This window comes from Staurois parvus, unplaced genomic scaffold, assembly GCF_062004578.1.
Source record: "Staurois parvus isolate SC_StPar_1 unplaced genomic scaffold, SC_StPar_1.0 ptg000687l, whole genome shotgun sequence".
NCBI lineage: Eukaryota > Metazoa > Chordata > Amphibia > Anura > Ranidae > Staurois > Staurois parvus.
In genome coordinates, this window is record NW_028318483.1 from 64,410 (window position 1) to 88,483 (window position 24,074).

Consider the following 24,074-nt stretch of genomic DNA (forward strand, 5'->3'; position numbering starts at 1 on the left):
GACTTGAACCAATTGTGAGAAATCCACCACCAAAGGAGATTAAATGAACTCACCAGAGCTAATGGCTGGTCAGATTATAAACCAGCAACAACGCTTGTGCTCTGGGAGCAGTAACTGCCCCTTGATGACGTCGGTGTGACGAAACCGGTTGGGCGTAGCCTACTTGATGTGGACGTTAGAGAGCCTTGCTGGTCTGTGCTGTATGGGAGAGATCTGCGGTGAGCGTTAACTGTATCTCAACCCTTTTTTGCGATTGAAGCTGGTGTCTGTTGGACACCTTGTTTGTGAGTTTCCTTATACCTTTTTTATTAAAGAGATAAATGAAAAAAACGTATTGCACCATTATGTTCTCTTTTTTGTCCCTGAGTGCACTGCATGCTCTCATGGAGGTATGAGAAAGAGTGGAGAAGTTCATCATAAGAGCTTGGGCTGCAAAGTTGTTTGGCTGTGATTATTATTATCTGGAAGTATCTGAAACATCACCATATCTATTTGGACATCGGGTTCATTGCTCCCGGAGCACAAGCGTTGTTGCTGGTTTATAATCTGACCAGCCATTAGCTCTGGTGAGTTCATTTAATCTCCTTTGGTGGTGGATTTCTCACAATTGATTCAAGTCACTGAAGATATATATATTTTTTTGGACACTAATTTATGTTTGGACACTATAATTTATTTAAAACACTAATGTTTTTTGGATGATGATATACACTTTTGTATAAGTTTGTTATTAGCGCATACCTTTTAATTTGGATTATTGCAAAGGGAAAGCCCGTATTTTATAGCAGTGAGAAAAAGAGGTTTGAGACATCTTCCAGAGGGAAACTAAAGTGTTGGTGACCATTCTTCTTAGGTGAAAATTCACCCTTTTGGGAGATTTCATCTTTCTTTCCTGTTGCACTCCAAGACAAGAAATGAAAAGAAATCTTCCCTTCTCTATCCAACACAAAAAAATTGGCTATACTGACTGCAAACCAAACTATATTAAATAATGCATACAAACAGACGTTCATATGTTTGTGGTCTTATGTACCCGCTACTGAAAATGCAGGTTATTGCTACTTGTTTGTATTTACCAGATCATTGTTAATATTTTTCAAGGTATGGACACTTTTCTGGAATAAATCGCAAAGTTCAGTTGACATATCTTCCCCATGGTTGTCCTAAGACATCTAGTGAAGAAGAAGGTACAGTTTGGTCTATTGTTACTGCTATATATATAAAAAAAAAAAAAAAAAGTTTGGGTTGATGGGATAGTTAGGCTCCAAAATTTACATTAAAGCGGATCTTCACCCTGTCCTTTCTGGAATATGTCACTTACCCCAGGAGGCAAAGTCTTTCATTCATAAAAGGAGGAGAGGCGTGCCTAGTGGCGTGCCAATGGGAGGCCTGCCAGTTGAACCCAGTCGAGATGGCAGTCCTCCCAACAACATCACACAAGAACATGGCAGGTTAGGGACCCAAGTGGTGGCAGCAGAGAAGAGGATCTCAGTAGGATAACACTGGATACACGGGGTGGGTAGGTGAGTATCTGAATTGTGCAAAACCCAGGGCCTGGTAAGCAGTGATTGAAAAGGAAAAAAAAAGATGGGGGTGGGTGGGGGAGAGTGAAGTTCCTCTTTAATTGTGCAGCTATGTTAGATGGTCACTGTACTAGATTATTGTTCTGTGTTGGCCGTGGGTAATAGAAGGAAAGTAAAAATGCAGGCAATACCTTGTATGTAAAACCAATGATGAACCTTTTCACTTTTCAATACTCTCAAATAAATTTGTGTAGCTGCCCTTTTGCAAATGAAATACAATTGTGCCCAAACGTTTGCATACCCTGGCAGAAATCATGAAATTTTGGCATTGATATGACTGATCATGCCAAAAACTTGCTTTTACTTATGGATAGTGATCACATGAAGCCATTTATTATGACATCATTGTTTGGCTCCTTTTTAAACATAACAATAACAGAAATCACCCAAATGGCCTTGATCAGAACTGGAATGTTTGACCTTGCTACAGGACTCAAAGTTGACATTTCATAAGTGACTCTTATGACTTCATAGCTTAGAGACAAACGGACACAGACAGCGGCCGCATATTACTGCAGCTGAGCTAAGGGATGCTTGCGAACAGCTGCAAACATTCAGCTTACACAAATCAATGACAGGCTGATTGGATCCATGGTAGTCCACTAATCCTTTGCATGTATCGAGAATTTACCTACATCTGTGTGCGTCCATGGTCGGACATCTGTCCCTAGCTCAAGTAATTCCTCAGTATGCGGTACATTTTCTGTCATTGCTTTGTTCAAGCTGAGCAGCCCCAGCTGTCCACAACCTTCTGGCAGCCAAGCCTTAGCAATAATAATGTCCATGCCTGTCTATACCTGTTCGTCCATGTGATTGAGGCTGTATATTGAAGCTGATATTCTGAAATGTTGATGTGGATTAAAAAAAAAACCTGTAGTAAGATAAATTTAAATATTGATGAAATTAACCTCTTCGGACAATGATAATTGTCTGGCTAACATCATAATCCAGTGGCTTCATTACTTTCATAGTCATGGACATGGCACAAGTAAGTAGATCAGATGTTATAACTCTTATTGGCTACATGTTCTGCCTCAAGTGTCTCCAAAGGTATTGAAGTCAGAGAGGGCCAGGGAACTATCACTTTTAGAAGAATGTCAGTACTGGCATCCACCATTTCTTTTATTAGTGCAGGTTTCCAGTAAAGCCTTGTCATTGCTATCTTAACAGCTTAGACAAAATGTTGTCCATAAAGCCAGTATAAATAGTATGAACATCCTAATGTATGTTGTTGTAGGAAACTGAACTTTCCCAAAAGGTCAATAAATCAACAAGTATACACTAGCTTTCTATACTTCTTGGAGACTTTAGTAGTGCAAGTCTCCTACTTAAGTTCTTCACATATTTCATTTGCCACAATGATTAGAATGCCAATTGTTAGTCTTCTACTAAATTTCTGGCTCTTCAGTGATGTGAGAGCAACGTATACATGGATATATTTGCAGTGACATGGTGCGATTATGCTGATTTTTCAGCGAAGGCAAAGTTTTCACTTTCTGTCCCATTTGTACTGATTTAGAAAAAGCTGTTGCTTTATATGACATGTTCTTTTTAGACTGTCGAAGAGATGAGCCATCACTACTTCTAGTCCTTAAGTGGGGAGGTGAACTGACCCCTGCAGGGCGAGTTCAAGCTGAGGAACTCGGGAGGGCGTTTCGGTGCATGTATCCTGGAGGACAAGGTAATAACATTCAGCTTCAGGGTAACTATACTAGGCATTATGCAGGAATGTGTAATGAAAATGCAATAGTTATCTTTTAATCTAGTTTTGTATAGTTAGGTTGAAAAGACACAAATCTATCTAGTTCAGTCAATAGACAATATGAATTAGAAAAATATAAAAACTCCATATACAAAACCCTATACCCACATTTGATGCAGGGAAAGGCAAAAAACCCCTGTAAAGCATGGTCTAATTTGCTCCAACAGGAATAAAAAAAGAAAATCCTTCCTGATCCAGTAAGGCAATCTGATATTCCCTGCATCATTAATATCTGGTGTTATCACTTATAAATGTTAATAGACACATTTTCTGTGCATTTAGGAACATATCCAGCTATTACAAAAAAAAATCCACTGAGCAGGCTAGAACTAGATCCTGAAAGAATGTGTTCCACATTTTCACAGCACTTACTGTGAAGAAGGCTTTTCTGTACATGCAGGTTAATACTCTTTTCTTTCTTACACACAGAGAGCCATCTTGTCCTTTGTAATGAGCCTAAAATGAATAACTGTACATTAAGTTCACTATATGTACCATTTTTGCCTTTATATTCTACATCAGTGGTCCCCAAACTGCGTCCCGTGGGCTGGATGTGGCCCTTTGCTAGCCTATATCCGGCCCGCGAGTCACCATTCTTTCTTTTGACAATAACAATGGTGCACCGATCCATCCACTGACATCAATCGATTTATACCAGTGATAGGGCGCCATTCCTCCCACTAACACCAATGATGGAGGACCATTCTTTCCACTAACACAAATGATGGAACACTGTTCCACTAATACAAGGGGTCACTATTCCTTCCATTAAAACCAAGGGTTGGGCACTGCTTACATCCACTGACGCCGGAGTATTTTCTACTCCACTGGCCATAGTCTGACCCCCCTAAAGCCTAAAGGTTTGGAGACCCTTGCTCTACATAATGATCATATCCTCCCTAATTGCCTTTTCTCAAGACAGAACAAATTCAGTTCAGCTAATCTTTCCTCTGAGCTGAGGTCCTCTGTGTCTCTTAAGTTTGGTTGCTTTTCTGTTTTTACTCTCCCCAGATCCCCATTATACATACACATTATGTACCTCTTTAATTGGAAAGTCAAAAATATTTACCCGTGCCTAACTTCTGCTATGTAAATATCAAAACAAACCCCCTCATCACAAGTGCCTCAGTTTTGTGTGATATCCACAAGTATAATCTGCAATTGCACATTGTTTTTCAGGAGACTATGCTGGTTTCCCAGGATGTGGTTTACTTAGATTACACAGTACTTACCGACATGACCTGAAGATCTACGCCTCAGATGAAGGGAGAGTCCAGATGACTGCTGCAGCTTTTGCTAAAGTATATTGATATGTGGTTTACATTTCCAGCTTTTTTGGGTGTGCATATTAGTTTTTTTTTTTCCCCTAAAAACCAAGATGGATTTAGAGTGCCTTAGGCTGGCCATACATTATACAATTATCTGCAGATTTTTGGTTTAGATTTACCAAAAACCATATAATAGGAGGACAAACCTAAACAACACTTTCAGTTGTATCCAATTAGGCAGGCCCTTGCACTACATAGTTGAAGGTAAATCTAAAGGAAATTTGGCAGAAAATCTGCAGATAATTGTATAATGTATGGCCAGCCTTACTTGGTTTTAGGTTTGCATTTTTTATCTGTTCTGATAAAAAAAAATTGGCGTTGGTCAAAATGAAAAAGAACTGTAACATTCCTGTAGAGACTAATGTGGTAACCGTATATAACCAAACTAGTTCAAAACCACCTTATAAAGGGCCCTATGGAAAGAAAGATGACTTAATAAATTGCACAATTCGATGCCTTGTGCCCATTGTCATCTTGCGTGCTGTGCAGAAGTAGCTTTTTCTTTGCCTTTGTGAATGTCATAATTTGCATATCAGTTTGGGGGCACTTTGAATTTTGAAGGACGTTATAAAGCAGGTTTGTTATAAACTACAGCTATGCAACTTTTTTCTTAGCACAGGTTTAGTTTCCTTTTAGTCTTATTGCATATTTTGTGAAGGTCAATTACATTTACATCTGTGTTTTCTGGCTGTTTTTATATGTATTTTACACAGGTAGAAGCATATTTATGAAGTGTCCAAGGACCTCTCTGTTTTAACTTTTAGCTGTCAGTTGCATCTTCCATTTCCTATAGGTAGAAAGGGTAGGAAATGCAAGGGGGAAATCCATTTGTTGCTAGAGGGAAAATATAAACAATTCTTTGAAAGTTCACACACTTAGTCTTTTTGGTTTTACCAAATTTAATTCCTAGGGCTTGCTGGCTTTGGAAGGTGAGCTGACCCCAATACTTGTGCAGATGGTGAAAAGTGCCAATATGAATGGTCTCTTGGATAGTGACAGTGACTCATTAAGTAGCTGTCAGCATCGAGTGAAGGCACGACTTCATGAAATACTTCAGCGGGATCGTGATTTTAGTTCTGAGGACTATGAAAAGGTAACTTTGGAAGATGGGAGAGGAATTTTTATATCAGTAATGCTATAAGTTATTGCTGTGCTTTTAGGGTGCTGTTTTACTTCAACGTCTGTCTTTACATAATTCAGACCTGTCGTTTTGCCTGCATAACGTCAATAATTTGCAGCTTCCTGTGTTGAAGGGCCATCTCAATATCTTCCTGCACATCTGCTTGCTGCTGAAACAGAATGTATCCAATAATAAAGTGGTAACACTATTCTTAAAAATGTTCCCTCCTCCCACCTCTTCCTCCTCCTGCATACACTGTGTAAAAAAATAAATAAATAAAATAAAACTGTATACTTAAATTTTTTCAGTTTGGTCACTTGATCCTGCAGCTCCAGCTCCCCTGTGTAATGAAATGCTTGGCAACAGTTAAGAGCTGTATGATCTATGATGTCACCCATAGACTCCCATGTCCCAGCCATTGTCGGCGCTCCCTCCTCAGCCCTGTATTCGCCACTTACTGACAGAAGGAAGCAGCAGCTGCAGGATCACGTGACCAGACCATGGACAGGTCAGGTGGCGCGCTTCTGTATCGTCAAAGGGAGTATAGTTAGCGGTAGAGAGGAGAAGAGAGCCGGGAGGTCTGTGCTGTGCCCTCTCCCCTCTCTGTATACTGGAGTGAGAAATGCACAGCTCCCATCACCTCCCTGCTCTCTCTCCTTCTTTTTCTGATCTCAGTACTGTAGTGATGATTAGGATATAGTGGGATGAGAGCTTTTGTGTTAGGGGGGGGCATTTGGATTGGGGAGGAGGAACATATTTTGTGTTGGGGGGGGGGGGGGGAGGTGGGATTTGTGCTAGGAGAGGGAGGTTGGGGGATGGGGGATTTGTGCTAGGAGGGGGGGGGGGGGACGTGGGGATTTGCGCCTGGAGGGGAGATTGGGGGTGAGATTTTTGCTAGCAGGGTGATTATGGGGGGAGAGGATTTACGGACACTGCCTCACAAACCACATTTCAGGGCTTGTTCACACCAGGCGCGTGCAAAATCACACGTTTTCCCGAACTGGATAAAAGTGTAGTCTTAATGGCAACCCCACGCATTCAGCAAATGTGATTGCATTTATGGCCGTTAAAACACATGGTACTTCAGTAGCATGTGTTTTGGTGCAGCATGCTTTTAAAGTTTCACGCTGGCACCTTTTTTGTGTGAATCACACAAATAGGGCAACCCATTAAAGCAATATGATGCCCAGGGAAATGCGCAAAATAGTGTGCATAATTCTAAAGTGTGCCCTGACTGAAAAAAGGTTAAAAAACGCTGATATAAATTACATGAAAAACGAAACGTTTTAGATCGCAAAGGAAAGACCTCCATCAGGTTCTTTTATGCTGATTTGCGTCCCACCAGGGAGATTTCCCTATGCTTCATGCTCAGAAAACACAAGAAAATACAAGGAAATCCTCTTATCTGGTATCTGAAGATTATCCCTCATCTCCTGTTTTGTGAAAAATCAAATATTTTGGATTTCCCGTTACTGATGATGTTTACCAAGACCATTAAGTATATGTATAATCACCTTCCCCCAAACCCCTCAAAAAGTCACACTTTCTCCCCAGAAAGTAACACAATATTATAACCTTTTTGAAATTACATAAACCCACTCATATTCAAATAAATAAAATTCAAAAAAATTCAAAAAAACAAAAACACAAAAATCAAAAAAAGTCCAATATAAAGTGTCCCAAAAAAATGTCCTAATATAAACAAAAATAAAAATAAAAATAGTGTCCAACAAATTATCCCAATGTTCAAACTTTATTCTCCAATAGGAAGAAATTCCATTTCATCCCGTGGTACCTCAAAAAAAACAAATTTGAATAATCTAGTGCATTACCTTTATAAATGATATATTCACTCCGTGCAAAAACACAAAACCATAAAACTGTGCAAAAACTGTATATATATCTCTCCTCTGTGCACATATGAGTTAGCTGTGACCACTCTGTGAACACTGCAACACTGTGTATCCACCAACACCAATAGTATTAGATACTATTACCCTCTGTATCCATATACCAGCATCCAATGAGATCTTCTAATTCGCTTCAAAGAAATTATTCCAAGGTCCTCAAAAGACAGGAAGGGTCTCAAGGCTCATATTCAAGGTATTGTAAAGAAATTTTAATAGCCACTTACATTAAAAATTCATTAATCCAGCTTCCAACATGTTTCTCCTATGAGTTCCATCAAACAAATGCAATCTGCCATGTGTTGACAACCCACAAAATGGCCGCGGCGACACTTCCGGTCTGCGTGCGTGCGTCACGACGTCACACCCTTAACGCGTTTCGTCACTTCCGGACTTCGTCTGACGGATGAGAGATTTGAGCAGACTTCTACAGGAGAATATGGAAAACACTGACACGAGCAAAAATAACTTGTATTCAGGCCTTTAATCACCTCCACTCAAGCCTTCTAATGATTCCTTCACGTTTACTCCTTACTGACCAGACTGCACATGCGCAGCACTCACGTGGAGTGACCGGAAATACCATGGTATTTCCGGTCACTCCACGTGAGTGCTGCGCATGTGCAGTCTGGTCAGTAAGGAGTAAACGTGAAGGAATCATTAGAAGGCTTGAGTGGAGGTGATTAAAGGCCTGAATACAAGTTATTTTTGCTCGTGTCAGTGTTTTCCATATTCTCCTGTAGAAGTCTGCTCAAATCTCTCATCCGTCAGACGAAGTCCGGAAGTGACGAAACGCGTTAAGGGTGTGACGTCGTGACGCACGCACGCAGACCGGAAGTGTCGCCGCGGCCATTTTGTGGGTTGTCAACACATGGCAGATTGCATTTGTTTGATGGAACTCATAGGAGAAACATGTTGGAAGCTGGATTAATGAATTTTTAATGTAAGTGGCTATTAAAATTTCTTTACAATACCTTGAATATGAGCCTTGAGACCCTTCCTGTCTTTTGAGGACCTTGGAATAATTTCTTTGAAGCGAATTAGAAGATCTCATTGGATGCTGGTATATGGATACAGAGGGTAATAGTATCTAATACTATTGGTGTTGGTGGATACACAGTGTTGCAGTGTTCACAGAGTGGTCACAGCTAACTCATATGTGCACAGAGGAGAGATATATATACAGTTTTTGCACAGTTTTATGGTTTTGTGTTTTTGCACGGAGTGAATATATCATTTATAAAGGTAATGCACTAGATTATTCAAATTTGTTTTTTTTGAGGTACCACGGGATGAAATGGAATTTCTTCCTATTGGAGAATAAAGTTTGAACATTGGGATAATTTGTTGGACACTATTTTTATTTTTATTTTTGTTTATATTAGGACATTTTTTTGGGACACTTTATATTGGACTTTTTTTGATTTTTGTGTTTTTGTTTTTTTGAATTTTTTTGAATTTTTGAATTTTATTATTTATTTGAATATGAGTGGGTTTATGTAATTTCAAAAAGGTTATAATATTGTTTACCAAGACCAATAGTGAAGTTTAGAAGAAAATGGCAGATAGCAATAAAGAAAAAAAATAAAAAGGGTACTTTAATGCATTGTATTTCATTGAGTAGATCAATGTCCAAATCTTCAATGATAAATGTTGTTTTGTGATATGAGGCACAAGGTGATAATTAAGATATTGTCAGGTAATTTCTCCAAATCCTAATACTAGTGTTTTCTTTTAGAGCAATGAACACCTAGTGGGGCTTCTAACCCTTTCACATTGTATCCAGCACTTAGTTTTGGCTTCACATACCCTTTAAATACAGTATTATGAAGTAGGTTATGTTCCCCTAAACAATTAACAGCTGTATTCCGTAACTAGATGAATTCTGATTGGTTACTATAGGTCAGTACTTTATAGGACTACTATTGCTGTCCTCCCCTTTTAAAAACACTAGTCTCCTGGCTGTCATAATGAATAATGTCCTTGTGCCACTGATGTGGAGCAAGTACACAGATCTGAAATTCTGACTTTACTTGCTGCATGCTTACTCCTGATCAGTGACCTAAAAGTATGGAAGAGATAAATAGCCTTGCATTTCCAGAAGGTGGTTGGCAGTTGCAACCTATATATTTCTTTCAGTACAGGTTTTCTTTTTGTATAGTAACTCCTTTTGAATAATGTCATAAGTGGCTGTTTGTGCTCGTACATGGAATGTTACAACCGAACAGTAGGTAGCCTGCCTTAGTTTTTCTATTCATTTCTTGTGGATTTATGAAATGCCAGCAAGGAATCAGCTATTGGAGCCCTGTATAACCTAGGCAGTTGTGGTAGGTGGATGCCATGGGGTTGATTTACTAAAACTGTAGAGTGTGAAATCTGGTGCAGCTCTGCATGGTAGCCAATCGGCTTCTAACTTTATCTTGTGCAATTAAACTTTGACAAAAAAAATTGGAAACTGATTGGTTTCTTTTTAGAGCTGTACCAGATGTTGCATTCTCCAGTTTTAGTAGATCAACCCCTATATGTTTTCTTTCATGTGTTTAAATGCAACAGTACACTTGTTGTCTCTCTCTTACCCAAGGTTCCTGAAATGGTGCGACAAGCAAATGTTGTGTATACTTCCTGTGTCAATATGAATCATTATCACTAAACTTCTTGTTTTACAAAAAAAAAAAAAAAAGCCCTAAAACTCTTGAAAAATTAGAACATTTTATTGAAATATTAAACTGCTTTAATTTTGTACTTTTAGCTGACACCTACTGGAAGCATATCGCAGATTAAATCCATGCAGATTATAAAGAATCCAGTTAAGACCTGTGACAAAGTGTATTCATTAATTCAAAGCCTAACATCCCAAATTCGACTAAAAATGGAAGATCCAAAATTTGCAGGTAATGTGATCTAGAATATGTGCCTTTTATAAAGCCTCCATATGTTTTTCAGTGGTTTTGTTTGTAATTACCAAAGCATCAATTATAGTAATGGGACAAGGAAATGCATGTTGCTGGTGTTTTATACAGTTGTGTTTGCTGATCTATGCCAAAAATTTAATCTGCAATGATGAATTCTGATTTAAAATGAGATGCACTGACATTTTGCACGGTTCCTCTTTTGTAGATATTGAGCTCTATCACAGTGAGACCCTGGAATTGATGCTGCGCCGATGGTCCAAACTGGAAAAAGATTTCAAAACAAAAAATGGAAGATACGATATCAGCAAGATTCCTGATATTTATGATTGTATAAAGTACGACGTGCAACATAATGGGTCATTAAAACTGGAGAACACAATGGAATTGTATAGGGTATCCAAGGCACTAGCTGATATTGTTATTCCTCAGGTAATCTGGCTATACTTAACTATAGTGGGTAGAAGTGAACTGATCCCTCAGTCTGGCTGTGGGTCTTTGGCTGTCCCAAGCCAAAGTGATCACATATCTTTATTGCTTAAGAGGCTGAAGTCTGTCTGATATTTCCCTGGAAACAAAATCAGGGGTTTCTCTATCTTCCGATTCATTCCAGTGCCAAGAGCAGCTGTTATGCCTTGACTGAGGAAGCAGTACTTTTTACTTCCTTTTATGAAACAGATCAGCAGCAATCCTGGGGATCGTTGCTGATCTCCAATTATTAGTGGTTTAGGAGACAGAGATGACCAGCGGAGAACATGTTCTCCACTGATCATCTCAGGACACAGATGGCCAGTATATGAAGGAGCGATGTCAGCCTTTCACTGGTGATCTGTGTTCTCCCTCCAGATTCTCCAGCCCAGAGCTGGAGAATCGGGGGAACCGCAAACGCAGAAGCGATAATTTACCGCAGCTTAGTAAACAGTGTTTGACTGAGCTCTTACTGTAATCTCGCGAGATTATAGTAAAAGCAGCCGTTTTGCAGCGTTTGTAGATCGCTTTTCCCTTCATTTGGAGAACTGATCTTCACCGCTTCATAAAAAGGCATTCACAGGAGAACTGTGTTCTATGAGAATGCTGGAGAACTGAGCAGCAGCCATTTACCACTGCATGAAAAAAGGACACCATAGTACCGTATTTTCCGGCGTATAAGACGACTGGGCGTATAAGACGACCCCCTAATTTTCCTGCTAAAATATAGGGTTTGAGCTATACTCGCCGTATAAGACTACCCCTCTTCCAACACACACCAAATAAAAATGAAAAAACATCAGATTTGATTTCAATATGGTATGCTATTTCAGTATGGTATTCCAATGATGGGGTGCTATTCCTCCCACTGACACCAATGATGAGGCACTACTCCTCCCACTGACACCAATGATGGGGCACTATTTCATCCACTGACACCAATGATGGGGCACTATTCCTCCCACTGATACCAATGATGGGACACTATTCCTCCCACTGACACCAATGATGGTGCCCCATCATTAGTGTCAGTGTGTGAGGAATAGTGCCCCATCATTAGTCAGTGGGAGGAATAGTGCCCCATCATTAGTCAGTGGGAGGAATAGTGCCCCATCATTGGTGTCAGTGGGAAGAATCGTGCCCCATCATTGGTGTCAGTGGGAGGAATAGTGTCACATCATTGGTGTCAGTGGGAGGAATAGTGCCCCATCGTTGGTATCAGTGGGAGGAATAGTGCCCCATCAGTGGGGAGAACAGTGCCTCATCGTTGGTGTCAGTGGGGGAGGAACAGTGCCTCATCGTTGGTGTCAGTGGGAGAGGAACAGTGCCTCATCGTTGGTGTCAGTGGGAGAGGAACAGTGCCTCATCGTTGGTGTCAGTGGGAGAGGAACAGTGCCCCATCGTTAGGGGGAGAGGAGCGACTGCTCCTTCTTCCAGTTCGGCCGCTCGATTTTTGCGGGGCCGCTCGTCTCCGCCTCCTCGCCGGTGATTGGTCACCTGTGTGCCTTTCCAGTGCTGACGCCCAATCACCGGTGAGGAGGCGGAGCCGAGCGGCCGCGTGACCATCGAGCGGCCGAACTGAAAGAAGGAGCAGCCGCGCTTCCTGGACCGGAGCCAGGTAAGGTACAGCAGCCCCTCTGCCCACCCCTGTACTTAGTGTCCGTTGGAGGAGGAGGGGGGGCGGCGCCGCGTCGCCCCTCGAAAAAGTGCCGCTCTGACACCGGCTCGCATCGGCGTATAAGACGACCCCTGACTTTTCAGAAGATTTTCAGGGGTTGAAAAGTTGTCTTATACGCCGGAAAATACGGTACTTTCATTATTTTCTGTACACCAAAACAGAGGAAGCAGACTGCCTCTGCTTAGAGGGAGAAAATCATCTTACAAGCTGTGATAAAGGGCTATTTTTTGAAGGTGTGATCATTTGGGATGGTAGAAACCACTTAAATATCTCAGGCAATGCATGAAATTGGGAGCTATACTTTTCTTTTACTTAGGAATATTGACATTGTTTATGATCATTAGTCACCTAGAGCACCCCAACTTCCTCTAATAGCATAAATGCATTTTTTTGGTCATTTTACAAAGATATTTAAAAAAATCTGTGATGATCGCTTAAATGAATACCTTCTAAATGATGGCCCTACTTGGCGCAATGTTTATGTGCATGTTTTACCAAGCCTAAAAACTGGGGGGCTTGATTGGGCTATTTATGCCAATTCATAGTTGTGCCGTGATTAAAAATTCCACACTTCAGAAAACCAGAGAGTTTATATAAATCTGAAGGCATTTGCAACAAACCAAAAGACGGGTTTTACAAATGACATTTATCACAAATGCATGACAATAAAAAATGAGTTTAATTTTGTTTCCAGCAGTCTGTATGCTGTATTGAATTGCAACTCATAAGTTCTATGACAGGCTCACGGTGAAACAAAATTATCTTTTATCATGCATTGTCTCTTAAATAGCATAGTTTCAGAAATGAAAAGTATGGGAAGTGATAATCAAAGTATGAGGTACTGGTACCGGCATTCTGAATGAGTTATTTCAGTTTTGTAAAACTGGCAGTGCTGTAAGATGAAACCCTTGAAGGTTAGGATTCTAGCACAAATAGGGTGATTTCCATCCAAAAGACCAAATTTTGTGATGACTCAGTTCCTAATACTGTGAATGATTTCTTCTGTTTCACCTTGAACTTTGAATAAATTGAACCATGTAGGGCAGGTAATAGAATGGTATTTCACGTATGCATCCTAATGTTTGCCTCACTGAGCTTTTTAAGACCAGTTTATATTCTAAAATATAATTGCTGGCTCAGGTGTGTGTATAACATTGACTCCCTTGTGTTTTAGAAGTGGCTGTTCTAGCTTGCATAATATATTAAATGGTAATCCAATAACACAGTTTGGTACCCCAGCCTACAGTCAAGAGCTAAAAATTGCATACGTTTTGTACCAACCATACCACATCAGCACTATTATAGCAGAGATCTGAAGCAGCTACATATTTCTCTGGTGATTTGTAGTTTGGTACAGGGCTGCTTTTGTAGATGGCTGGAATAAGTTTTTCTATAGCTTCAAATCATTGAAATCATTCGCTACTGAGCCTGGCAACTTTTTTTTTTTTTTTTATAGTTCGCCTCAAAAGTAAAAAAAATGTCCTTGCTAAGAATAACTCTTAAGGGAGAATTTAATAAAGCTGGAGTAAACAGAACCTGGAGCAACTGTGGCTAGTAACAGTTAAGCTTTCAAAATGAAAGCTAGAAGCTGATTGGTTGTCAAGCAGAGCTGCTGCAAATTCTGTTTGCTCCAATCTTGGTACATTCCCCTTAGTGCTCATGTTGCATAGCCCTTAAGGCAGCTATTTTTTAGTCTGTGGTTTTTTTTTTCTTCTTCAGTTTTGAGTCATTGTTCCAGAAGGATATAAGCTTGAGCTTGGTAAATTAGATGTTGAAATAACTGTAATTTTATGTGGTCTGGCTACCACTGCAATTACTTTGAAGTAGAACTATAGGCATAACCTTTTTTTTTTTTTTTTTCATTTTTGGATACAGTAAGGGAGGGTTATAACCCTTGTCAGTTTATTTTTTTGCCGTGTCCCATTGGGGAGGTTTACCATCACTTCCTGTCCGATAGCCAAAACAGTAAGAGAGAGTAAATCCCTGCAAATGAAGGGAATTCCCTGGGGACCCCCAGATCTTCAGAATTAGCATCCCCATTGTAAAATGTACCCTCTATTACTTTTCTGGGGACAACCCAAAATTGGTGTTTCTTTTGATGATAATGATAAACAGGACAAATGGAATGGGTGAATCTTCTAATGGGGGGCATAGGCAGTAATAAAACTGACAGGTATTCTGATCCCTCTCCACTCTGTCCAAAACTAATTTATATATATATATATGTATGTATAAAATGTGTTTTTTTTGTTTTTTTTTTCATGTGTTGCATTGTTTTTATTTAATTCATTAACACTTTAAATATAAATGATTTGGTTTTGTCAAGTAAATGGAAACCAAACGTGCAAATCTTAAAATTGTGCACATGTGAATTCACAAAAAATGATGGTACCCAAAATTCTCCATAGGTGACACTTTAAACGCCTTTACAGGTTATCAGTTTAGAGTTACTCCTGAACTATGACCCTAGAAATGTTACTCTCGAGGCTTATTTCAGAATGGAAACATTTCCAACTGGCTGTCTCAGTAAGTCTTACGTCCCTGGAATTCCCTTCTGCTACTAGCTCATGATCTCTTCAGCAACTATGAACCTATCGCAGATTATGCTCCCCTAGATTCTTCATATCTAGCTAATGCCCCATAAGGTTTTTGATTACATTTCAGCTTTAACTAGGAGTCTATAAACCTCATTCTTAATTATGGTCATTACATGATTTGAATTGTGTTTTCTGAATTCTAATATTGATTATATGCTTCCAGTGCCTTGTTGAACTTGCTGACTTGTTGAATGATGATGTGGAGTTTCTGTCCCAGTGGCATTATAGAAAGCACATCATCAATAGAAGTATATATAAAGGAAATCATAATGTTAAGTAACAAATAGTCAGGGTTATTATATTGTGCACATAAAGCCGGTGCATAAGACTGTACTTTAAATTGTTTTGGGCAGAAAAGCATAGGACATTTACTTTTTGTGTTCTATTTTAGGAATATGGTATATCCAAAGCAGAAAAACTGGAGATTGCTAAAGGTTACTGTACACCTCTTGTTCGAAAGATTCGCTCTGATCTACAAAGAACACAAGATGATGACACAGTAAATAAGCTTCATCCACTGTAAGAAGGTTTTTTTCCTTTGTTTCCAGATATTACCATACTGTATTAGCACTTACAGAAAAGCATGAGCTGTCACAGCTTGCCATTAATGATGACCTGTCGCCATTAATCTGTAGTTTTCGTTCACCATTTAGACATAATTGGTCAAAGTTCTTAAGACAGCTGAAACCGACCCCTGTCCTCACCAAATAGACATAATGGTGTTTTTTTCTTTAGTGTCTGACAACCTACAGTTGGAAAAATACCTGAAAAGCACCTCTGCTTTCGTGCCAAAATAGCTAAAACACACAGGAAAAGCTGGCATCTTTTGTTTTTCAGGTATTCTCGTGGTGTGATGTCTCCAGAGCGGCACGTGCGCACACGTTTGTATTTTACCAGCGAAAGTCATGTTCATTCACTACTGTCAATTCTTCGTTTTGGAGCGCTCTGTGATGTAAGTAGTTGGTTTTAAAAAACGAGGGGCGTTCAAGTCAAACCGGAACTTTTAATTTTGCAGGTTTAAAAGGGGATGCTAGCATAGCAGTAGTACATGCAGTAGTAATTGGCAAGTGTGTCCTATTACTGATAGGCGGCGCACATGTTGCTGGTCAGTCCAGAGACCATTAATCAAGATGGCAGACAACAGTGTTAGGGCGTGCATGGAACCGTGTGTGGTGATGAAGTTTCTTGTGAACAAAGGAGTAAAACCCGCGAATATCAAAAGACTTCAAGTACAGAACAGTGATGAGACGCTCAGCCGCAATAAGACATTTGAATGGTGTAAACGTTTCAAAGATGGCTGTACGTCTGTCAGTGGCGATCCCGGCAGTGGTGGTTCTCAGCCCACAACAATCATTCCTGTGAACAATCAGCATGTGCAACGCCTGATCCTGGATAATCGACGCATAACCTGTCGTGAAATTACACAAGAGACAAATCTTTCTGTGGGAACGGTGAACAAAACGATGAAGAAGTGATGTAGGCTGTCCTAGGATGGTTTAGGCATACTGACAAATGCCATAGCTTATGCTAGCATAAGTTTATAAATGTAGCAGGGGAGCATGTCGAAAAATAAATGCAGTTTCCATTCCTTCAATTGTGGTCTTTTATTCTATAAACTAAAAAGTCCCGGTTAGACTTGAACACCCCTTGTACAATAAATGTACATCTCTGTTGTGACTTTAAAGCTTTTTAATTGTTAGTGTTTTCCTAATTGATTATATGTATGCCAGAGGGTTAATGATTTTGTATAATTAAAGAGAATGGGGCTTAAAACGATATTAAACTCTAAAACAATCATTTATTATATTGCAGCTTACCGATTCTTTGATATGGTGGCTGCATTATTTTTATCTTTATATTGCCTTTGCAATTTTATTTTCCTTTTGTGTTTGCGGTCCATCTAAAGTGCCACTTAAAGGGTGTATGCTGACAGGGGTGCTTACAATGCTCAGCTTTTATTCATTTATGTAAACCCTTATCCCAAAATATATATATATATTGCTGCAAGTGCCTAACAAAAAAAAAAGCATTAGCTGCAATTCATTTTTAATTTGTTAGTCAGATTTCTCCATCCAGAGTGGAGACACACTGAGACAGGAAGTAAAAATAAAGGGGGGGGAGCCTAAAAAAGCAAAGTAATGCAGCCACCACATTTTAAGGGATAGGTAAGCTAGAGTACATTCATTTTTTAGTTTTAGGGCTTAATACTACCTTATCTTTTCTAAGTGAACATGCTCTCCTTCTTCTGATCTGTATTGTGGCTTTTTCTTTGTTCTCTATATTGAAAGTTCCTTGGAAAGGAAGGTTATAGGATGTTCTAGTATCTGGTGAACATTATCTGACTTACTATATGTAATTGAGCCTAATTTAAATGGAGAAATCTACTTGCAGTACCCTAAATAACACTCAAATATTAAATCGGCTATGATGTAGCCCAAAATGACCAAAGAATGTCGGCAGACAGAAATATATTAGACAGATCTTGATTCTCGAAAATAATACCTGCTTGGCCTGACGTATATCTTTACTCCCAAAAAAAAAAACTACTTAGCCTGCCCCTTGAGGAGATGGGCAAAAGTAGTAAAACATTACACTTGCTGTTCTTTGGGCATCTTATTGGAAGAAACCCCCTACTCTAACAAAAAAATTTGCTAATGTAATAAAAAAAAACTAGAAAAAACTAGCATAAACGATCAGATCTTACACAGATTATACAGTGTTATAGTTCAAACATGTTTGGATAATTTTGTTCTACTGTTTTGCAAAATTACCCTATGGCAGGCAATAAGTCAAAGGTATGTTATAGTGAGAAGAGGAAAAGTAATCGGTTTGAAAGATGGAGTATGAGAACAAGCAAAAAAGCCATATCCAGCTTTCTTGGACCCATATTTTTTGTAAGCTCATAAGAAAATGAAAAGCATTATAGAGAGCACAAATTCTGAATACATGGCAATATTGCAGTTAGTACATGGTCACATAATGTGTATCTAGTTTACACTGAACCAAAAAAGTATATTGTTTTAGGAGACAGGACTTTCTCAGTGCCAATAACAACTCTGCCGATTACATAAAAAAAAATTTGTGTATCAAAAGAAGATTTTATTATTACAAAAAATGTTCTATTTAAAAACAACATGAAATCAGACATATTCACAAAGATTCCCATAGAACTGTAAGGCTATACCCATGCGTTTGGTACTCATTATTTATATATCAAAACATGTTTCTTCATATATCAGCACATGCTATTAGATTGATGCAGGAAGGACACATGGGAAGCAATTTCACAGTTGATGTGTGTCTACATCTTTCGCAGCATATAGCTGCTTCTTCAGGAACGATGGGAATCACAACATCTACAGAAAACACAAGACAATGTAATACATATATAATACATCAAGTAACCCTATCACTGGGCAAGGGTTTGAAGGACTTACCCGAGGTTAGAGATTGGACCAGTTTCTTATTGGACAGCAATATGAATTGCTAATGTTCCAAGAAATCAAAGAATACCAGATTATAAACAAACGATGCATAATTCCCAGAAAAATATGAGAGTTGATTTACCAAATGCAAATAGTCTGTGCACTGCAAGTGCAGTTGCTCTAGATCTGAGGGGAAGCTCTGAAATAAGAGGAAGCTGTTTTTGTATTTTACATGCATGTGATTGGGTATTCTTTGCAAAGTGAAGCTTTATCTCATTTACTGAGCTCTGGAGTAAGTGCACTTGCAGAGTGCAGTGTATGTGTAAATCAACCCCACTGTCCCCTTTATATACAGCAGTGGTTCTCAAGCTTCCTAATGCCGTGACCCTTTTATACAGTTCCTCATGTTGTGGTGACCCCCAACCATAAAATTGTTTACCCAGTAATTATAATTCATGAAGTGTTGTTTTACCTCCAACACTGCTGCTTTCAGCACAGTAGCTGCTTTTAACAGAGTAGCTGCTTTCAACACAGCAGCTGCTTTCTACACAGTAGCTGCTCTTTACACATCAGAAATATGTGTTTTCCGATGGTCTTAGGCAACCCCTGTGAAAGGGTCGTTCGACCCCCAAAGGGGTCGGGACCCACAGGTTGAGAACTACTGATATACAGCTATATCCACTGCAAGTCATCCAAAGAGCACACATACAGCATATATAGGATTGCACATCTATATCTTCATAGTAAATGCACACAGTAGCTTTATGTTTGGGAAGTATTTGTGCTCTTCTACATGAGAAAAGTGTAAAAACAATCTGATGAATGTGTGCAAAGCAGTGCTGCCATACTTTCCATTTTGATTTGTAGGAGACGAAGGATGAGCAGTGGAAAAGGGCGATGGACTACTTGAACTTTGTGAATGAACTGAATTACATGACACAGATAGTTATTATGCTGTATGAGGACCCAAACAAGGTAAATGGACATGTATGCTGAGCTTGTTAGTAGCTGAATGCAGATTGTATAGTGAATCACCATGGCTCATTGTAATTCTATGTAGGATCTGTCATCAGAGGAGCGTTTCCATGTAGAATTGCACTTTAGTCCAGGTGCAAAAGGCTGCGAAGAGGATAAGAATTTGCCTTCAGGGTTTGGATACAGGCCAGCATCAAGAGAGGTTTGTTTTGAATTTAATCCTATCTCTGCTAATATAATTCCTTAAAATGAGTTCCATTGGCTTTGAAAAGCAGGATTTTGTTTTACCATGGAAAGCCAATTAAATCGCTAAATAAAGCCAGCTAAACATTTCCCAATTTTTTTTTTCAATGGCAGAGCAACCAATCCGCAGTTAGGAACTGTTGACAGTGCAGAATAGTGGAAGCTTTATTACTTAAAGTGTTACTAAACCCAGCACGGAACCCTGCGTTCACTACATCTGGTCTCCCACAGTACACAGAACATGGAAATGCAATTCTTGTAATAAATATAAACTTCTAAATGCCTTTTCTCAGCAGTATATAGCAGGCTTGTGACTTCTGTCAGTGTCCAAATGTGCACTGGTTAATCTTGTAGGAGGAGTTTTCATTCTGCTCTGACTGTTCTGTGAGGCTGCATGACCTCTGACCCTCTCTCTGGACAGTGCTGATTGGCCCTATGTTGATCACATGCACCCTCCCAAAGAAAACACACACACTAGTAATACACACTAAACTGAGCATGTGCAGAAGGACTCCTGGAGCTCTGTACTATCAGCAGATGGATTGGGGACAGTAGGAGAAAGGAAGGATCAGAGAAGACAGGATCAAACAGCCTTTTTACACAGTGCGAAGGATTAACCCCTTAGGTTCCACAAGGAGTATAACAAGCATTCTTTTCTGCATATACAGACTGATTTTACTGTTGTGGGTTTAGTAACACTTTATAGGTAATGGGGTGTGTGTATATATGTGTGTGTATGTATGTATGTGTATGTACATATATATATATATATATATATATATATATATATATAGGATATAAAAAGTCTACACACCCCTTTTTTAAAATGTCAGGTTTATGTGATGTAAACAAATTAGACAAATAAGTGATTTCAGAACTTTTTCCACCTTTTTAATGTGACCCATAAACTGTATAACCCAATTGAAATCTTTTAGGGGGGAAAGTAAACCTAAAAAATTAAAATAATGTGGTTGCATAAGTGTGCACACCCTCTTATAACTGGGGCTGTAGCTGTGTTCAGAATTAAACAATCACATGCAAAATCATGTTAAATAGGAGTCAGTACCCACCTGCCATCATTTAAAGTGCCTCTGATTAACCCCAAATAAAGTTCAGCTGTTCTAGTAGGTCTTTCCTGACATTTTCTTAGTCGCATCCTACAGCAAAAGCCATGGTCCATAGAGAGCTTCCAAAGAATCAGAGGGATCTCATTGTTAAAAGGTATCAGTCAGGAGAAGCATACAAAAGAATTTCCAAGGCATTAGATATACCATGGAACACAGTGAAGACAGTCATCATCAAGTGGAGAAAATATGGCACAACAGTGACATTACCAAGAACTGGACGTCCCTCCAAAATTGATGAAAAAACGAGAAGAAAACCGGTCTGGGAGGCTGCCAAGAGGCCTAAAGCAACATTAAATTAGTTGCAGGAATATCTGGCAAGTATTGGATGTGTGGTACATGTGACAACAATCTCCCATATTCTTCTTATGTCTGGGCTATGGGGTAGAGTGGCAAGACGAAAGCCTTTTTTTATGAAGAAAAACATCCAAGCCTGGATAAATTTTGCAAAAACACATCTGAAGTCTCCCAAAAGCATGTGGGAAAATGTGCTCTGGTCTAACTTTTTGGTCATAATTCCAAAAGAGATGTTTGGTGCAAAAACAACACTGCACATCACCAGAAGAACACCATACCCACAGTGAAGCATGGTGGTGGACTCATACCCAAATAGACTTAAGTGCTAGAATCAAATCAAAAGGTGCTTCAACAAAGTATTAGTTTAAGGGTGTGCACACTTATGCATCTGTATTATTTTTGTGTTTTATTTTTACTTCCCTCCACCTAAAAGATTTCAGTTTCTTGTTCAACTGAGTTGTACAGTTTATAGGTCACATTAATGGTGGAAAAAGTTCTGAAATGATTTATCCTTGTCTCATTTTTTTACATCACAGAAACCTGACATTTTAACAGGGGTGTGTACATTGTGTGTGTGTGTGTGTGTGTCACAATGGCTAAGTGGTTAGCACTTCTGCCTGGCAGTGCTAGGGGCATTGGTTCGATTCCCAATCACTGCACCACCTGCCTGGAGTTTGCATGTTCTCCCTGTGCCTGCGTGGGTTTCCTCCAGGTACTCTGGTTTCCTCCCACACTCCTAAGACATGCTGGTAAGTTAATTGGCTCCTGTCTAAATTGGCCCTAGTTGTGTATGTATGAATGTAAGTTAGGGACCTTAGATTGTACGCCTCTTGAGGGTTAGGGACTGATGTGAATGTACAATATATATGTAAAGTGTTGCGTAAATTGACTGCGCTATATAAGTACCTGAAATAAATAAATATAAATAATATATAGATCTAAATCGAAGGTGATTTTAGGAATCTCTGGGGCTTTTAAAAACAAAAGAGGCTTTATGGCAACTTAAACGTGTAATATTTGTATCATTGCGTTATTTATCTCCTCCTCCCCTCCCTGCCTGTCTCCAGCACCGCACCCAGGGACTAGCAGGGAGGAGAGAGACCTTGCAGTGTAATGAGCACCGTTCGGCTGCTACTCAGGAAAGGGTGTGTCAGGGCTTATACTTTATCCCTTTTGCTGCCAGAGCTGTTTTTGCATTTTTCGCTGCCAGAGCCGTTTTGCTTTTTTTGCACATGTTTAAAAAATCATTTTAGTCCTGAAGATTACATAAAACCCCCAAACATATATTTTCTGAAAGCAGAGACCCTAGAGAATAAAATAGTGGTAGTTCCAATTTTTTATGTCACATGATATTACTGCAAAATTTCAGTAAACAATTTAATGAATCAAAGTAAATTTTAGGGCACGAAAAAGCAATAAGTTACCCTATTTTTTGTAAAATATAAAAGATGAGGTCGAATAAATTGATATCCAACTTGTCAAACCTTAAATTTGCGTGTGCTTGTTAAATGGCTACGAATTTCAGTACCCTATATTTTCTATACATTTAAAGCCCCTTATAGGTCATCAGTTTAGCGATACAGAGGAGGTCTGGTGCTAGAATTATTGCTCTCATCCTGGTGTGTGCAGTGATATGTAACATGTGTAATGCAACCGACGGTTTCATGCGTAGGCGCCCCAGCATGTGCTTTTACGTTTCTACGTGCGTATATGTGGGGGTGGGTGCCTCAATATTTTTTTGTGGGAGATAGTATGTGCTTGGGTGTAATTTTCATTTTTTACAATTAAAAAAAAAAAACTTTTTTTTTTTTTTTTACTTTTTTTTTTACAGGTTCTCTTTGACAGTTTCTCTTTGAGACATCCAAGGTCTAAAAGACCATGTCTCCCCTCTGCTCCACTGAATTTAATGCAGTGCACATTGCACTGCATTACATTCTTTCCCAGGGATAGCATTACAATCTCTCAACGAGGACCCGGAAGTGACATCATAACGTGACTTCTGGGTCAGCACAAGAAGGGGAGCAGACTTGTCCGCTCTTCTCCCTCCCCTCTAGCCGATGGCGAGTCAGGCCCGCATATGGGCAAGCGGAGCCTGGGAAACCTCACGGTGTGGGCACAAAGAGACTGGCACTGTGTGGAAGCAGATGGCGGCAGCGCTGCCGCTGATTGCTTCCACCTGACACGTGAGCCCTGCTGCGTGTGTGTGTACACTGCAAAGGTTTTAGGCAGACTGAAATGTAAAGAGAGAATGCTTTTCGAAAATATATTTTTCTTTTTTATCAATTTGATACATTTTTATACATCTTGCTTGTCAACAGTGTTATTTTGTATTCATATAGTTACACTTTATATTACATTTGTTATTGCCCACACTTGAACCAAGATTTTTAGAATGTTTCTCCTGCAGCATACTGTTGTATATAAATATTTATTATAGATACTTGTATAGCTCCGCCAATTTATGCAGCACTTTACAAATATATTGTACATTCACACCAGTCCCTGCCCTCAAGGAGCGTACAATCTAAGGTAGGCCATAGACTGAGCAAATTCCATGGTTGCAGGAAAGAGATTTGCTTCATTTCTCTCCAGCAACACAGAAAGTGCTGACAGGGATCTCTCCCGCAGAGCCTTTGTGTTCTCCCGGAGGCGGAGCCG

At 39.4% G+C, this 24,074-nt stretch overlaps 1 protein-coding gene across 1 annotated transcript in view; it reads left to right on the plus strand.

Moving 5' to 3' along the window:
• Positions 1–24,074, plus strand: part of PPIP5K2 (diphosphoinositol pentakisphosphate kinase 2) — an 85,026-nt gene that overhangs the window by 38,681 nt on the left and 22,271 nt on the right. Inside the window, exons 13-22 of the mRNA XM_089652596.1 lie at positions 1,102–1,187; positions 3,139–3,264; positions 4,525–4,646; positions 5,584–5,766; positions 10,450–10,591; positions 10,818–11,041; positions 15,744–15,871; positions 16,190–16,304; positions 19,645–19,752; positions 19,838–19,954. Coding sequence (XP_089508722.1) covers positions 1,102–1,187; positions 3,139–3,264; positions 4,525–4,646; positions 5,584–5,766; positions 10,450–10,591; positions 10,818–11,041; positions 15,744–15,871; positions 16,190–16,304; positions 19,645–19,752; positions 19,838–19,954 — 1,351 coding nt within the window. The remainder of the gene's footprint in view (positions 1–1,101; positions 1,188–3,138; positions 3,265–4,524; positions 4,647–5,583; positions 5,767–10,449; positions 10,592–10,817; positions 11,042–15,743; positions 15,872–16,189; positions 16,305–19,644; positions 19,753–19,837; positions 19,955–24,074) is intronic.